This window comes from Gopherus evgoodei, chromosome 10, assembly GCF_007399415.2.
Source record: "Gopherus evgoodei ecotype Sinaloan lineage chromosome 10, rGopEvg1_v1.p, whole genome shotgun sequence".
In the NCBI taxonomy this organism is placed as follows: Eukaryota; Metazoa; Chordata; order Testudines; family Testudinidae; genus Gopherus; species Gopherus evgoodei.
This window is the reverse complement of record NC_044331.1, coordinates 12,850,526-12,868,686: the sequence shown is the minus strand read 5'-3', so window position 1 is coordinate 12,868,686 and position 18,161 is coordinate 12,850,526. Positions and strand designations below refer to the sequence as shown.

Sequence of the window (18,161 nt, the reverse complement as noted above, 5' to 3'; positions counted from 1 at the left end):
GGTGTGCTGCCCATTTTGTTGGTAGGAAACTGAGAGATTTAAGTGCCTTGTCCAAGGTCAGTCAGGAAGTCTGGGGTGGAACAGGGAACTGAAGACCGGTTAACGAGCACCTAATCACTGGCCCATCCTTCTTTCCCCTAGTTTGGAGTATTCTAGATCAATCCAGGTGGTGGCTTAACACTGTTGCACCTGGAAATGGGATACTACACTCCCTGTCTTCTGTTGTGTATCATTAAACGTGGATGTGTTTTAGAGTGCGGGAAAGGGGAGAGTTAACAGCACAGGTTTACAGCAGAGAATGGCTAGGCAGATGCTGCCCAGGCTTTCCCCAGCATCTCTGCCAATGCACGTTATTCCTGATCTGGAGTGCCCCCCGCTATTCCAATCCTCAGCTCCCCGTATATACAGCTCTATGAATGCACCTCCTTGCTGACCTGCAGCATCCCTTGCTATCCTAGTGCTTGGCACTCAGATCGGCTTTGCTGATGCACTTTGGGGGAGGGATAGCTCAGTGGTTTGAGCATTGGCCTGCTAAACCCAGAGTTGTAAGTTCAATCCTTGAGGGGGCCACTTAGGGATCTGGGGCAAAATCAGTACTTGGTCCTGCTAGCAAAGGTAGGGATCTGAACTCTATGACCTTTCAGGGTCCCTTCCAGTTCTATGAGATAGGTACATCTTCAGTCCTGACCTGCCCCTCTAACCCTGCTATTCCATCTCTGGGACAGTGTACAACTCTGCCACTGTACTTCACTCCTCATCTGTAACCCCAGCTGATCCAGGCCTGGGATTGCCACCTAGCTCTACCATTGCAAATGAATGACAACTAGCAGTGCCTTCTGCAAATAACCAACAGTCCCTTACTTGTCTCCAAGGCAATATATGAGCTTTTGTCTGCACAGAACAGCTGCCCTGTTTCCTTGCCCAGTGCCATCCTCACAGCTTTCCTTGCTGTGCTTCTGGATACCTGAGTGTGACAGCTGCCAAATTCCCATGTTCCGCCTCCCAGGAAACTCTGCCTTGGGACCAGAAAGCTGCTGGCTGGCAAGAGGCTCCCAGATCCCGCAGGTAGGTTCCAGGCAATTAAAGGGCTGTACGCCACAATGGGACATAATAGTAGTAATGGTAATTAACAGTTAGTGTGCACAGTGGTTTTCAGCTTCAAAGCACCAACTGATCATTAGTGAAAACTTTCAGATGCCTTGGTGAGCGGGGCTGGGTGAGTGTGCCTGCAGTCAACTAGCAGCCTGTGTATCCCATCTGCTGCAGTGGTGGGGGTGTGCTCTCTCTGGGGTTGTTCCTTGCACTTTGCCCTTGCGATCACTTCTTAGCCCATGGATAGTGTGATTCGCTCCGTCCTTGTCTCCTGTCAATGCCCTTTCCATCCTTCCCCAGCTAGCGCTAGCGTTCTGCTACATTTTTCTTAATTAGGGGCTGTGCCTCTCAGCCCTAATGTTGTTGTGAGAAGCTGATGATTGGAGAGACCTTGCCCTGCAGGCTAAATGGGAGATTGATTTTCATCCTGCAATTTGTCTTCCTAGATGTACTCTCACCTAACACATTTCCTCTTGCATTTGTCTGTCTGGGCTCGATGGTAATGCAAAGGGAAGGATCCCCCAAATCAGAGGTATTCTTGGGCGTAACCGATCACATTCTGGGCAATACGCTGTTCTCACTTACACAGATGTAAAACAGTTGTGTCCATGAAGTTGCTCTGAGATTCACCCTGAGTAAATTAGAACAGAGTTTAGCACTCGGAGTCTGCATGTCTTGCTTCTGCTGAGCATAATCTGTTGAATAACATTTTCATTCCATCCCACTCTCCAGCTTCTCTGCTTGAACTATTCTGCCCTTAAAGCTTGTTTCGGAGCAGCAGCATCAGAGATGAATCAGGTTGGGTCTGATCATGTGGGGTGAGGAACGCCTACAACTTCCACAGGCTGTTCGTCTGTTTAAAAAGGGGTGTGATACTGTAAGAGAGTTAAAAGCTGCTGTAGGTATTGAGAGTGGAAGCTTTGGGGGGCAAAGAATATCTCTTCCTATATGTTTGTACAGCACCTAGCACAATGGGGCTCTGATCTCAGTTGGGCTCGGCTGTAATATAAATAATATGTACTCCCTAAAATCCATTTAAAAGTCAATGGGAATTTTTCCAATTAATTGCACTGGCAATGAATCAGGCACTAGGGGCCAATGCCTGGTCCCACTGACCTCAGTGAGAGTTTTGCTATTGACTTTAATGGGATTAGATTTGTCCTTTTAACCTCCTTGTCATTTTCTGCATCCCATCAGTGGAATGGGAGATAGGGAAGTCGCAGTGTATGTGTTAGAATCAGAGCCTTAATCCTGCAGCCAAGTTATAAGCCTTGGTTTATCACTTTGCATTCTCATACCATGGAAATGGTGCCACAGATTTAATCATTCTGTCTATACATGGAAAAGCCTCCAAAGGTTTGGGTGCTTATGAGGATGTGAACCAATTTGGTCTGGCAATCACACCACGATCAAGCTCTCTTCCAAGAGTCCCAGAACTGCCCGGTTTTGGCTGGGTCAAAGGTGCCATGAGATGAACTTTTCTTGTGCCCTGGTATTTTGGCTTCCTGCCCTGGTTATCCCAGGATGCCCCAATACTGATGTATTACAATTATACTTCCCTTATACTGACACTATAGGATCATTCAAGACTTACCGCTTGGTGCAATTCTGATATTTGATAAATGCAAAGCATGGTCTGGTGATTAAAGCACAGGACTGGGAGAGAGGGCTCTTGGCTCCAGCTCTAACACTGCCTCTCTCTGTGGCCCTAGACAAGTTACTTCACTGGGTGGTCCCCGTCAATAAAAAAAAAAAAGAAAGAAAGAAAAAAGAAAGAAACAATAACGACCTGCCTCCCAGGCCTGGATTATTTGATTGGTTGGTTGTAAAGTGTTTTGAGATCCTCGTGCGGAAGGCACGGTAACATTGCAAAGCTCAATTATGAATGAAACTCTCCTGCTTGCACATAAAAGCTGTCCAGAGGATTTGGGTTCATAGATTCCAAAGCCAGAAGGAACATTGTAATCATCTAGTCTGCTATCCTGTATAACACAGACCATAGAACTTCCCCAGAATAATTCCAGGAGCAGAGCTTTTAGCAAAACATCCAACCTCAATTTAAGAATGGCCAGTGATGGAGAATCTTGACCTTCAGTAAATTGTTCCTGGGCTAATTACCCTCACTGTCAAAAATGTGTGCCTTATATCTAGTCTGAATTTGTCTAGCTTCAACTTATAGCCATTGGATTGTGTTGTGGATTAAGTCATCCCTGAACTTTCTCTTTGTTAAGCTAAATAGCACAATTCCCTTTCATTCCTAGATGCCTTTGAAACCCCCTGCCAAATATCTTTGTTAAAGTAGCAAGGAAGATTCTGGGTGACAAATGGATTCATGGTTTAGAGTGATCCTCCTTAGTATGCCCCAACACGAAAGTCACTCTGTAAAGGTGAATGGGGGGTTATGGCCTAAAAATCTTCTAATGAGCACCTGATGACTATTATTCATCAGTTTATTCCTTGTGCATCCCCAGTGTTTGATGCTCCTGCCCCAAGAAACTTACAGTCTCGGGGGAGGGATAGCTCAGTGGTTTGAGCATTGGCCTACTAAACCCAGGGTTGTGAGTTCACCCCTTGAGGGGGCCGTTTAGGGATCTGGGGCAAAAATCTGTCTGGGGATTGGTCTTGCTCAAAGCATAGACTAGATGACCTTCTGAGGTCCCTTCCAACCCTGATAGTCTATGATTCTAAGAAGACAACGTCAAACACAGTTAAAGCTCCTAATGTACCAGAGATCTGATCCTAAGAGGGGCTGAGCACCCTGAAACTCCCATTGATTTAGCATTACCCAGGAAGAGCTCAGCACCTTGCAGGATCTGGCTCCAGGCCATCACATGGTAGAGATACTTAATGTCTCAGCAGCCTGTTAGAAGGAATGTTGAGAAATCCTAATATTTCAACTGTTCAGTAGGATGGGGAGGCAACCCTGATGGGCTCTGTGGATTAAGAGGAGAGGGTTGGTTAGAGCTTGTGGCACCAGGAGAAGGGGGCATTGTAGGCATAAGGAAGCAGCAGGGATGGAGCTGGGGGTGAGAGAAGAGGACAGAGGGAGTCTGAAGTGGGAAAAGGGGCAGTGAGAACAGTCTCCAGACGTGTTAACTAGACTTAGTTCCTCAGGACAAAAATGCAAGTGATGTAGCGTGGCTGCAAGTCGCATTCCTAGTTGCTGGCTGTAGCTTCTTGAACTAGGTAGGGATATGTCAAAGAAGGCTTTGATGTTTCTCATCCATGTAGCAGAGTTCCTGGTGACTTGAGCTTTTGTCTGAGCGTTACCTCTATCTGCACATTCTTTCCTCACCATTCTCAAGTACAGCATCTGCATGTCACTCGCTATGATTAATTCACAAGGGCTCACAGACCTCATCTTCAGGGCATAATAAACTGATCAGCAGCTGGGGTTAGGAAGAGACTCTGTCTCTATGAGGTGGTGTTGCACAGCTGACTGCCTAGGTATGTTTATAGGGGTGAGAGAGGTTTGCATCTTCCTCTGAAGAGTCAAATAAAGGTCACTGCCAGAGGCAGGATAATAGACCAGAAGAACCTGCTATCTTTTTCATAGTACACAGCAATGTAAGAATATTTGTAGCTGCTTTGAGCCCAGGTCTCTTACAAGAAACCCATTTGACGTGGTGTCATCTGTTTTCTTCATGCCCTTTGTGATATGAATTTTACTCAAGGCCTTGTACAGCATGGTATATTAAAGTAAATTTCATTATCTTTGATGTCTTTCTGCTTCTTCCATCTTCTCTTTTTTATGAGCTGTCTCTTTCCATGAGATGTTTTCTTCATCTTCTTTGCCTCCTTTTCTTCCCTTACCCTGCAGCCAAGTTGATATTTTGCCTGTGTCTCCTATTCAGATACAAGGTGTGTACTGCTTGGGACTGGGTCTTCGGCTCACATCTAATTTTACCTTCTCATTGTTATAGGAAGACTGGGCTATTAAACCCCTCTCCCCCAATGCTTTCTATGTTCCTGTCTTTACTATAAATTGAAAACACGTCTCCGTAAGATATGCCCACTGGAAAAATGACCCCCAATGATAATAGTGTCCCAAACAATTAATTTCAAACACTGATGCAATTATTGTCGTTTGTTGTGTCTGGAGGATAGCTGAACCTGATATAAGGAGGTTAGTCCCCTGTGTTTTCCACTGGTTAGATGCAAATCAAAGCTACTCACTGGAAATAAAGTCCTTGCCAATGACTTTGAGGGTCTTAATGTCAGAAGGGTTAGGCACCCATAATGCCACCACAACTAGAGCCAGGGCTGCGCAGCACCTCTGAGAATCAGCCCCCTTGTGGTTGATTCTGGAAGGAGTATGGAATATTATAGAAGTGAAGTCAAGGGAGCGGAGATGTTAAGAAAAGGAAGGGGAGGGGTCTGAGGGAAGCGAATGGCTGAAAGTGGAAAGCTCCGTTCAGTTAAGAGTTTGAATTAAATGTTTCATAGTGAGGAGAAACTCAGGCATTTATGACTGTGCTGGAGATCAAAGACACAGATATTGCAGTGACGGCAAAAATCACTCTTGTGACATCTAGTTCCACAGTATCGGTATGTGGTGATAGCGGCAGGGACATGAACTGATGAGTTACTCCCTTTGAGTGTCCCATTGTGATTCTTCCTTCACAGCATCTGCTCTGGCTGATAGATTTTCTTCTGAGACTCTTGGTCTATTTTGCATGCAACAAACCCCTCCTCTCTGGCTATCAGTAGGAGTTGAAACTAAGGCCAAAGTACAACTGTCCACCATGTGAGCTAAATAACTCAGTGCTCATCCAGCAAAGCCCTTAAGCATGTGCTTAAGTCCCAGTAAAGTTGACCAGTCTTGACCATATGTTAAAGTTAAGCACATACTTGCTTTTCTGAATCAAGGCCTTAGCTGGGAGTAGTAGCCGGTGGCTTCCACTGCAGATCAGCTACAGAGTACTTGGACACACTTAGCCAGCTTTACACATGGATTAGCCCTTCTCCATCAAACTGCTCATTCCTGCACCCTACTCTAGACAGCCACAAGCACAACCTTTGTTCCTCCCTCTCGGTAGGAGATTTAAAACTCCATGCCAACTTTTAATTTCATTCCCAAAAGTATTTCACCCCAGGCAGTGTTGCACCTTAGCCAGCAACAGATGGCAAACTGAGCAAATGGCAGAGCTGTGATGAAAGGAGATATATTTCTATGGAAAGCTTCCAATTTATTTTTCTTTCCTGTGCAAAATTAAAGGAAATGATGTGGACCTTACTGATGAGAAGACGTAGGCTGCACGATATCTTTCCTCTTCCCTTTTGAACTATTTCTATTTTATGTTACAGTAGCTCCTACTGATATTGATCCCTATTGTATTAGGCACGGTATATACCAACAATAATACACAGTACCTACCGCAAAATGCTCATGGCCTAACTAGACAAAGGGTGGGATGGGCAACAGGCACAGAGAAGTGGCGTGATTTGCTGAACATCACACAATGAGTCAGTGGTGGTGCTGGGAATAAACCCAGGTCTCCTGCCTCTCCATCCAATCCCGTATCTAGTGATCAAACTGTCTCTGATGTACAAGATAATTGATACTGCAAGATAATCTTGGCTCTCTCTAAGCCAGCACAGTGTAAGATAAAGCCTTCACCCTTGGTCCTTCAAGGTATCTTTGGCCCTGGCCATGTAGAGTGTCTAAATGACTCTCTGAGATATATTTTTCCATCACTTTAAAAAGAATCCTGCTGTTGTAAAAAACTATCAGATTTTTTTGTGTCTTTGCCTTTGAGCTGGAGCAAACCAGCATTTTAAGGAGTTATTGGTATTTTACTAATTGAACTCCAGAGGCACAATAGGTGGTAACATATTAAATATGACTCTCTGAGCTCAGCTTTGTTTTCTTCCTCCAAGTTCCTCTAAGAGGACAAATTCAGTAGATGGCCACCAAAGGGCTGAATGAGACAGCAGGGTGGCCATTGGGAACTGATGTGAGATTGAAATTTTTTTCTGTCTATCTGAAAAATGCTGTCTCCACTGAACATTCATTATGTCCAGTAAATCCTCAGGAAGCAAGGATTTTGTTCAACATGGAAAACCATTGTGATGAAAGGGACATGAAACTGAAATAGCCCTTTGCAAAGGGCCAGATCGAGCTAATTAAATTCACCAATGGAACCCAAGCAGAGTGTTAACAAAGACCCTGCATTTGCCCAGTGCTATTAAACTTTGCAAAAAGAAGGAAAAACCTGCGAGAAAACAGAGGTGTGCACTGGAGAAATCAGTTGGCTGCCAGAGTCTAATACCCAGAGCAGAATGAGGGGGAAAATATTTTAAAATGCAAACAAGGCCCATTGACGCTTTACCAGCGCTTCAGAGAGAGAATTTTTAAACTAAATGATTTTCACATTTAATTCAGGGAGAAATTAGTCACCAGGTATTAAGATAAAACAAAGCTCTTGCCTGTATTAGGATCTCATCCTGTTCACGCTGTCTTATCTCTGGAATAATTAGAATGCTCGCTGAAGTAGAAAATGTGCTATCTGATTCATTAGCCAGATTTCCCTTTGTACGGTAATTGCTCCCCAACTCATGTTTGGCATATTGGAAATAGAGAAACAGGGCCAAGGGGATCTCAGGCCTTCATGGATAAAGAGGGGCCAGGGGATCATGGGGATGGAGTGAGCATATTTAACCACTCAGTGTGTGAAGTGCAGTTTAGTACAAGGTTCCCAGTCAGTGAATTTGGTGGGATGTGTCCGGGAGAGTGGAGCCCAGTTCGTCACAGCTGTCAAGTCTCTGCTGCGAGTTTCTGTGTGTGTGTATGTGTGTGTGAGAGAGAGAGAGAGAGAGAGAGAGAGAGAGAGAGATTCTCCATACTACAGAAAAAAAGTGAAAGCAGCTAAAATCTACCTCTGCCTATGACTGAACTTTGCAAAATAAATAAACAAGGAAGAAAAGAAGTTCAAGGTGTATTTTGACCCAAGTACCTGTGACACACACCGGCTAATGTGGGTGTTATCCAGGGTTCTTTCAACCCAAAGCTCTTGGTAACTTTACGCTGTGCGAGGAGGTGTCAGGAAATAAATCAGGGGAGACATGGCCATCCGACCAATAGATGTCTAGCACAAACAGGACAATACAAGAGTGCTTTCACTTAAAGCTAAACTTTACTTAGTCTCAAGCACTTACACACATCTGCAACAAGTTAGTAAAACACCCCCAACCTTTGATAATTACCAAAGCTGAGTGTGGCTTTCGAGTGATACAGCAGCAGCCCGTCTGACACTGGGGAACAGAAGATGCATCCAGAGGGAGAGGCCAGTCCCGAAACGAGTCCCACCTGTCTCAAGCTTTTCCTCCTTATTTATATATTAGTAATTAAAGAAACCTTGTTAAGTAAGCAGTTTCAAGCAAGAGGTTCCTTCTGATTATTGATTAACCAGGTGTGGGTTTTTCCAGATCTTGCAGCCTTGAGACTTCCATGGACATTCCTGGGGCATATCCTACTCTTTGAAAATGCATGTATCAGCAATTTTAACTCAATTCTTATCAGGAAGGACGGGGGGTCAAGCTGCCCTTTCAATGGCACCTAAAACCTCCTCCGCTCCTGCCTTGGTCAAGCTGAGACTTGCTTTTAACAGCTTGCTGACTAGGCTGTCTTTAACAATAAGCCATAGTGGTTTCAGGCACTTTACTGGTTTGCCAAAGTCTCCCTGTACACGGGAACTGGATGGAATAATGTTGGCAAGGAAGATGGCAGATGGAGGTATAGAGAAGGAAGTGGGGAATCATAGAGCACTCTTAGTATTTTTTCCCCACAGAAGAAATGAAAGAATCATAGAAATGTAGGACTGGAATGGACTTTGTTAGGTCATCTAGTCCACTCCCCTGCAGTGAGGCAGGACTAAGTATTATCTAGATCATCCCTGACAGGTGTTTGTCTACCCTATTCTTAAAAACTAGCGATGATGGAGATTCCACAACCTCTCTAGGTAATTTGTTCCAGTGCTTAACCACCCGGACAGTTAGGAAATTTTTCCTAATGTCTAACCTCAATCTCTCTTACTGCAATTTAAGCCCATTGCTTCTTGTCCTGTCCTCAGTGGTTAAGAAAAACAATTTATCACCCTCCTCATTGTAACAACTTTTACGTACTTAAACATCGCTACCATGTCCTGTCTCAGTCTTTTCTTCTCCAGACTAAACAAACCCATTTTTTTCAATCTTTCCTGGTAGGTCATGTTTTCTAGATCTTTAATCATTTTTGTTGCTCTCTTCTGGATTTTCTCCAGTTTGTCCACTTCTTTTGTCAAGTGTGGTGCCCAGAACTGGACATAACACTCCAGTTGAGGCCTAATCAGTGCCGAGGAGAGTGGAAGAATTACTTCTTGTGTCTTTCTTACAACATTCCAGTTATTACATCCACAGTGATGTTTGCTGCTGATTTTTTATTTATTTATTTATTTATTTATTTTGCAGTACTGTTACACCACTGACTCATATTTAGTATGTGACCCACTATAACTCCCAGATCCCTTTCTTCAGTATTCTTTCTCCTTCAGGCTCCGCAGCGGCTGCCTGCCTGATCTCTGCGCCTTTCGGGCTCCGTGCCCATGGCCAAACATGGGGACTTGCAGTGTACCACGGGGCGTCTGTAGCTAGAAGTGGATTTCGTCAGGGGGACTGTTATCCCTATATCATGACACTCCCCAAGCTGGCAGGTTTTTGCACAAAGTTAAGATGGAAAATGCAGAAAAAGTTTGTTTTTTGTTGGCAAGACAGAAAATGCAACAGAGGGTCCCCTTTTCCCATGACAAGGTCATTAAAATGCTGATTGGGTGCACAGTCCCACACCCCCACGTTTGTTTGTGTGGCACCGCTCCCAGTCTCATGGTCTGTTTTATTTAAGAACTTTAAAGCACGTCCACCCTGAAAAATCAGCTATTACTAATTTGTTGTCCCAGCAGAGAGATCAAGGACCGAATGGGCCCTGGAGAGCCATCTCCTCACTCAGCCCCAGGAGGAAGTTTCCTCCTGGTCAGGATGGGTATATCTGCACTGTAATCAGGACAGCACAGGTAGGTGTGTGCCCGAGCTAGCATTGATTGAGCTAGCTTGCTAAAAATTGCAGAGTAGCTGCAGCGGCACAGGCTAACCTCTTCAGTAGGCACCCAGGTTCTGTGATGGGATTTTACTCAGATAACTAGCCCATGTTGCCATCCTGGCTGCTGAGTCTACACCATTTTTTAAAGTGAGCTGCCTTGATCAAAGCTACCTTGGGTATGCTGACGTGCTGCAATTGCACCTCCCAATTTCAGTGTAGACATACCCGGGAAGGCATAGAGAGGATGATGGTGTGAGGAGGAAGCTTGCCCAGCTACTGACCTCAGTCTCCAGGCCCATCATACCAGCACTGCTCACAAAATTACATTCACTTCTTTCTTTCTCTCTCTCTCTCTCACATGGGATTCTGCTAGCAGATAAAGTGATGATGTCACTATGCCCTGTCCTGTGAGGTGACTTCACAGCATCATCACATCCTCATTTTACATATTGATGTCCCACTTTGGGGGGGCAGTCAGTTATTTGTCCTGCAGAAAAGTTGACTTACAAAGGATGAAGCCGTTAAACAGCTCATCACAGGAGGCTTTTCAGTGTGTTTAATTAAAAGTATCCCAGCTCTGGGCTGAAAATTCTTCCTCCTGGACTTCACAAGCAGGACTGTGGCTCAACAATAGACTCTGGAAATCTCTTGAGATGCTGGCTCCTTGTAAGGGGTCTCATGTGACTTTGGGAACCAGCTCCCTTTGTGATAGTTCTTGGTTTGAAGTGACATATGGTGCTTGGTCAGGATTTTCATGGCATCAGTGTTCAATGTGGGCTAACCTTTCTGCTCTGACGTTGCTAAATTCCAATAGGTCACAATGGGCCTGACCCCTTTTCTATGTAGGAAGTAGCATTTGCCCTTGACTCATGGGTTTGTCTCACATAAGAAAAGAGAAGCATCTCATGCCTCTGGGGAAGCACATGGGAAGAACGTTCATGAAACCATGTCTTTTCTCCTCTGTTACAGTGATACCTAAAGTAACAAAGCACTTGCTGGCCAATCCTGTCTTCACCTGCATCATACTTGCTGCCTGCATGGAGATTGCTGTGGTCGCTGGCTTTGCAGCCTTCCTGGGGAAGTACCTGGAACAGCAGTTCAACCTCACCACCTCATCAGCCAATCAGCTCTTGGGTAAGTAACCACATTAACCAGCCACTCAGTCTCTCTGCTGTCTCTAATATGTTGGCCTTCCACATGAAGATCTTTCACTCGAGGATCTCAGAGCGCTCTGTAAAATGAGTGGGTATACAGAAACGGAGAGAGAGTGTGTTAGAATCCCCATTTTACAGAGTAGAAAACAGGTCCTGGAGAGGTTGTGTGTGTATATATATATTTAATCCTCTCATTTTGGATGCCTTGGCTTTTAGGAACCCTAATTTAGACACCAAGGGCCTATTTTCAGATGTTCTGAGCTCTCACAATTGCAGTTGAACTCACTGATTATGCGGGGATCCTCAGCACTTCTGAAAATCAAGCCCGAGCTGTCTAAACTCTGGCACACCAAAAATGATTTGCCCCAAATTAGAAAATGTGGCCCTCTGTGAATTGACCAAGATCGCATTCAAAGGACTGAAGATGATAATTCTGGGAGAATTAGGACTGGCTACAAAGCTAATGGTGCCATTGTTCATGACAGTTTCTCAGCTGAAGACTTAAAAAGGGAGGTGGATTGACAAAGTGGGCCTGATCAGGATTCTTGTAACATTTCTAGCAAAATTTCCTCATAGAATATTAGAGGCCTGAAAAGTAAATCCCAGGAATTGGATTTTAGGAATTATTTGTCTCAATTTAATTTAGTTTTCCTCCAGGAAACTTGGTTCACGAAGGAGGAGTCCTTTTGTTTATTGGGCTTTGAATCCTTCTGAGAAGAGACATTAAGCATGGTTAGACTGGCATATGGGCTGGCCCTTTTCATTTCTACCAAAAGAAGAATCATAACCAGCATGTCAATGCCTTCGATAACGCTGATTTCCAAGACTATATTATTAGTTTCTCAGTTAAATCTATTTTGTTAGCTCTGAATATTTATTTGCCTCCTTTGGGCTCTCCTTTGTATAATGAATCTTTATGGACAGAGCTTGATGGACATTGATTGGTTTATGGAAAAGGTTCCAATAGCAAATTTTGTGCTTTTGGGAGCTTTAAATGCCTAATTTGGTAAGGAGGATAAGGAAATTGTAAAGGTTTCCTCTAACTCAGTAAAGGAGTATTGCCTCCATCTCTCCCAGTAAGAAATTCTTTGGGCCATAAACTTTCTGTCATTTCAGATTTGAAGTGGTAGAGGTGATGATCATCTGCAGGGTCATTTTACAGTCACCTCTTCTAGAGGGAATCGTGCGACTGATTATATCGCAGTTCTGATTTTACGCTGGCCTTGTTTCTCTAACTTTTTAGTGGCTTTTAAACTGGACACTTGTCACCAAACCCTGCAAGTGAATTTCTGCCCTCCAGCCACTTTTTCCCAGATGAATTCTGGCAGATTGTGCATTACTCCTAATTTTGAAGCTGTAAACTCGAGGCAAATTAAGTTGAATACATTAGTTAAATCAGAAAGAAACTCTCATCCAGTAATTTGTTAGTTTTAAAGAACAAGTTTTTGCACTTTAGCGATTCAGCACAAGTCCATGTAACATTTATTAAGATCGTTGAAAAATTACAGGATGACCTAACCACTACCAAGGGTCATGTTTACCTTTAAAAGGTAAAAGCATCTGGTATGATTCAGATTACTCCAGCCAGAAGAAACAGCTTCAGATAACAGCAAGGGCTGCTAGAAATAACGGTTCCCTGGATTCTAGTAAGAAATTTGTTATCCTTAGAAACGAATATAAAAGAAATGCTGAAGAAGAAGTCTGAACAATTGAAAAATTGTACGACTGAATGACATAACATCCCCCATCCACCAATGTCTGTCACTAAGTATGGTAATTTTGTCAAGTGTCCGTCATGCAAAATGTCAGTGCCAACCTCTGAAAGGGCTTGTACAGGTCTCCATTTCCAGACGATGCAGTTATGCCCTGAAAGACGTAATCATCTTTGTCCATGCTGGTCTGGCCAGACTGAAGACTGTACTGACCTGTACTGCCACCCGAGAACTAAACGGCTGTCTCCATTCCTGGCTCAGAGGCCTTCTGCCACACTAGCTCAGAGATTAGGATACTTGCTACATAGTGAAAATGTGTCAGTTATACAGGCTGTTGTCCTAGGTGCCTGTTCAGCCACAAAAATAAGAAAAATTTGTGAAAGGAGGCTATTTTGGCCTAAGTGAAATAATGTCCTCCTCATATTTTTTCTTATTTTCATACATATTTTAAGGGGTGGTGATGTGAAAAGGGATCAATGATTTTAGGGAAGGTCTAAACCAATGACTTTCAAACTTGGGCCTCCGCTTGTTCAGGGAAAGCCCTTAGCAGGCCAGGCCAGTTTGTTTACCTGCCGCATCTGCAGGTTCAGCCGATCGCGGCTCCCACTGGCGTGGTTCACTGCTCCAGGCCAATGGGGTCTGTAGGAAGCGGACACGGGCTGAGAGACATACTGGCTACCGCTTCCAGCCGCCCCCATTGGCCTGGAGCGGCGAATCACGGCCACTGGGAGCCGCGATCAGCCAAACCTGTGGACGTGGCAGGCAGACATACCGGCCCAGCCCGGCAGGGGCTTTTCCTGCATAAGCGGCGGACCAGCTTTGAGAACCACTGCTCTAAATCATGTTCCCTACCCCAGGGCTCACAGAAGTTGTTTTATCTAGAATCAGTTGTTTCTGTGAGAAATGATATTCTTCATTCTTGCAGCAAGGGCATAAATAGTCTTTAAAGCTCCTCACCTAATGCAGAGACACCAGCCTGCTGCCCACAATGCTATGCGGGAAACCCGGGAACAAGGGAGCAGAGCTCCTTGTCTGACCAAGTGCTGCCCCTGTAACTGCCTGTAACTATAGTTTCCCCTCTGTTCTCAGTTTAAGATGGAGAGCCCAGTTCCCTAGCTGAGCTCCCATCACCCCTGCAATTTGGCCTGTGTTAAATTGGAAACATAGGCAACAAAAGAGCCGCAAGCAGTTGTTCTGCTAGCCCAGCTGTTGAATCCTGGTCACCTTTCCAACAACATTTTCTTTTGGAGCCATCCTGCTGCTGCCCCTGCACTCTCTGCGCTTCTCCTCTTCCCTCCTATACATGAAAGGACATTGATACAAACACAGGCTCTGTATTCATTTGCTCCTGACACTTCTTCCCCACAAAGTCCCAGGGGTCTCTTTGTGACAGTCGTCCTTTCCCCAGCACCCGGTTAAGGCATCTAGATGTTGATTCCAAATAACCTGCAATCACCATCATCCAAATGGGCCCCTAGCATGGACCTATCAAACTCTGACAGCTTACAATGAGTCTGGTTGAATATCAACAGGAATAGCACGCAGGCTGCTGTCCTGATTGTTATGCATTTTTCTGCAGAACTAATTGAAAACCTCCATTTTTAAAAATTTAAATGAAATTGCTGCAGAATTTCCCACCTGCCGCAGAATCCAGAGACCTTCTTGCAGAATGGTCTTGGGTATGACCAGCAGCGAAGAGGTGAAAGTGAGCAAAAAGAGGCTGAATATTGTGAGAATGTTTCTGAAGTGAGAGTCTGAGATTTTAGAAGCAACTAGTGATTTTGAGTACCAAACTTGAGATTTCATAAAGAGGCCTGATTCTCAAACAGTACTGAACTCCTCTGAAGATCAAGCCCCTTGAAAGCATCTCATGTTGGGCATCCACAATCACTGGTCACTTTTGGAAATCTTGCACGAGCTCTATTAGACTGTGGATTAGTCTCCTTTGGGAAAATCAGTGGAGATGCCACTGCCTGAACAAAGCAACGTAGAGGACTAGTTCTTGGCTGGCTGGGGCAGCTGGGAGACAGGGAGTGGGGACCTAGAGCCTTTCCATCATCCCAAGGAGGATGCAACTCTGCTACAGGTGAGTGCTAACAGCTTCTGGGACCTGAAGTCTCACATGGTCACTCCTAAGGAGAACCCACATGAATGGATAAGCATCTAGTGGGTACTCTGAGCCTTTAGCGCTTCCTCCATCACTAACGCACTGATCTAGTCATTGATCTAATAAAATGCTTCAGCATGCAGTGTGTTTTTTTAGCTCCCACTTCCTTCTTGTGCATCTTCCTGACTCTTTTTTTCCTTCTTGCAGGGATGACAGCGATTCCATGTGCATGTCTGGGCATATTCCTGGGCGGTCTCCTGGTGAAGAAGCTCAGCCTGTCTGCTCTAGGAGCCATCAGGATGGCCATGCTCGTTAACCTGGTGTCCACAGCTTGCTATGTCTCTTTCCTATTCCTGGGCTGCGATACAGGGCCTGTAGCTGGGGTTACTGTTCCCTATGGAAACAAGTGAGTACAGAGAGGATTTCAACGGCATTTCCTACCTCCAGCCTTATGATACTGCCCAGAAAGTATAGCACAGCAGTGTTCGCTAAACTAACCTGCTCTTATCAGTGCTGTTTCTCTATTTTTCTAGGTTTTTATACCACACCCATCACTGGTATTTGAGTGCCTCTAGGGTTAAGTTGTATGAAGTGTTGATGTAGCTATGTAGGTCCCAGGATGTCGGCGAGACAGATTGGATGAGGCACAGGCACCGAATGTCTCATTTCCCTGGGGGTGCTCCGTCCCGAGCCCTGCCCCCACTCCAGCTCTTCCCCCAAAGTTCCACCCCGTCTCTTTCCATCCCCACTCTGCCCCACCTCTTCCTATCCCTCTGTTCCCTCCCTGAGTGCACCCCACCCTTGCACCTCCCCAACCCCCCAGCGCCTCCTGCCCACCACTGAACAGCTGATTGCAGCGGGCGGGAGGCTCTGGGAGGGAGGGGAAGGAGCTGATTGGTGGGGCCAGCCAGCAGGCAGGAGGTGCAGGGGTCAGGGCCGGCTCTACAGTTTTCGCCATCCCAAGCAGCGCGCTGAATTGCCACTGCGGGCGGTGGGGACAGTCCATATGCCCTTAGGGCGGCAGGCGCGTTTCCACAGCGGCGGCAATTTGGCGGCAGCTTCTATGTTTAGCTGAAGCCGCCGCGGACAGCTAAACATAGAAACTGCCACCGAATTGCCGCCACTGCGGAAACACACCTGCCACCCTAAGGGCACAGGGACTGCCCCTGCCACCCATGGTGGCAATTCAGCACACTGCTTGGGGGAAAACAACAGGGACTGCCGCCCCTTGCAGATTGACACCCCAAACACCAGCTTGGAATGCTGGTGCCTGGAGCCTGCCCTGGCGGGGGTGGAGGTGAAAGGGGGAGGAGTTGATCAGTGGAGCCACCGGTGCACCCACAGAGTTGTTGCCTGTGGGGTGAGGAAATATCTTTTACTGGACCAACTTCTGTTTATTGATATTACCTCCCCCACCTTGTCTCTCCAGGAGTAAGTAACAGCGTTACAGTAAATGCATTCCCGACACAAGTGGGGAGGACTCCACTGAAGTCACTGGAGAGGCACCCACTTCCACTATGGCTGGATTGGGCCCATTCTATAGAAGTGCCTGGAGGGGAATCAGAACAATAACAAGTTTGAGAGCTGAATTCCACTCAGCTTAACTGAAACTGACCCAAGTGGCTAGAAATGCGAGGCCAGATTCTGATCTCATGTAGGCTGGTGTAAACGCAGCGTGAATCCACTGAAATAAGTGGAGCTGCTCCGGCCTGATCTTTGCAAGTGCTAAGCACCCACCTATCCCACTGAAATCTAGGGAAACTCTGGGTGCTTTTACTGAGGTGGCCTAAATGGGGATTTAGGAGTCAAACTCGAGGCACCCAGTTTTGGAAACTTGGGGCCTGTATGATGAGACAAAGGTGCTTTCCCACGTGCTGCTTGGCTGCAGATGAGACCCATTTTGAGGCAGGGTGTTAGGACTCAGGAGGCCCTGCAGAGCTGATAGAATGATTCTGCATTCTTCTGAAGTTTCTCAACATGGGACAGTAGCTCTTTGAGGATGAAAATGTCAGCATGTCTTCAGTTTGCTATTATTGTGCTAGATAAATACAGCCTCTCCTGTCCTGGAGGTCTGATCTCAGGGCTGAGACAACGCCCACAGAACTTCACATTAGATTTTTCCAGCACCGTCCTGAGCCACCCTGGGGAGATGGTGGGAGCCGGAAATAATAAACCTCAATGTGTTTCAGTCACAGAAGGAGTGTATGGCCTCGGGTTCCTTCTGCCGGCACCCAGACATCCCACCCACCCTTCTCTCCCTTGGTTTGCAGTGATTGGCTCAGCCCCTTTTGTGTGATGCTTCTCAGAAAAGCCAGCTGGCATTATTGCATTGTGCATCCATTTCTGATTCTGCTTCTTTTGCAGCTCAGCTCCAACCTTGCCCTTGGACCCATATTCCCCCTGCAATAACAACTGTGAATGCCAAACCGATTCCTTCACTCCAGTTTGTGGGGCAGATGGGATCACCTACTTGTCTGCCTGCTTCGCGGGCTGCAGGAGCACGGTAATTGTCATGATTTACTCAACATCTCCTATCCGGGTGTGGTTGAGAGGTTAGTGTATATACATAGTAAGAGTCATTCATTTACAGCTGAGGATGGCTGAAGGCCCCAGAGATTGACGACTTCTTCTTATTATTATTATGTGGATTACCATACTACCTTGGAGTCCCAGCAATGAATTAGGCACCCATTGTGCAAGGTGCTGTACAAACACAGAACAAAAAGACACTCCCTGCCCCCAAGGATCTTGCAATCTAGGTGTAAGACAAGAGACAACAGATGGATACAGACAAGGAAGCACAAGGAAATCACATCAGTCAATGATCAGCAGTGATCTATGCATACCAACAGCCTGACTGTTGTCAAGTGTTTTTTTAGGTGTCGCATCCCGGGAGAGCTGAGGAGGACTTTGAAGGAGGATCATGAGTTAGTTTTTGCACCTCCCAAGCATAGGGAGCAGCAAGGGAGAAAGCACAAAAGTGCTTGTTTTAAAATGAAACGTGGGCAATGGAAGCTGGTATC

At 45.7% G+C, this 18,161-nt stretch overlaps 1 protein-coding gene across 1 annotated transcript in view; it reads left to right on the top strand.

The window, feature by feature from the left end:
* The window catches only part of SLCO3A1 (solute carrier organic anion transporter family member 3A1), a 205,975-nt gene that overhangs the window by 171,609 nt on the left and 16,205 nt on the right, over positions 1-18,161 (top strand). The window contains 3 exon segments of the mRNA XM_030576690.1: positions 11,135-11,299; positions 15,346-15,544; positions 17,503-17,641. Of these exon segments, the coding sequence (XP_030432550.1) occupies positions 11,135-11,299; positions 15,346-15,544; positions 17,503-17,641 (503 nt within the window).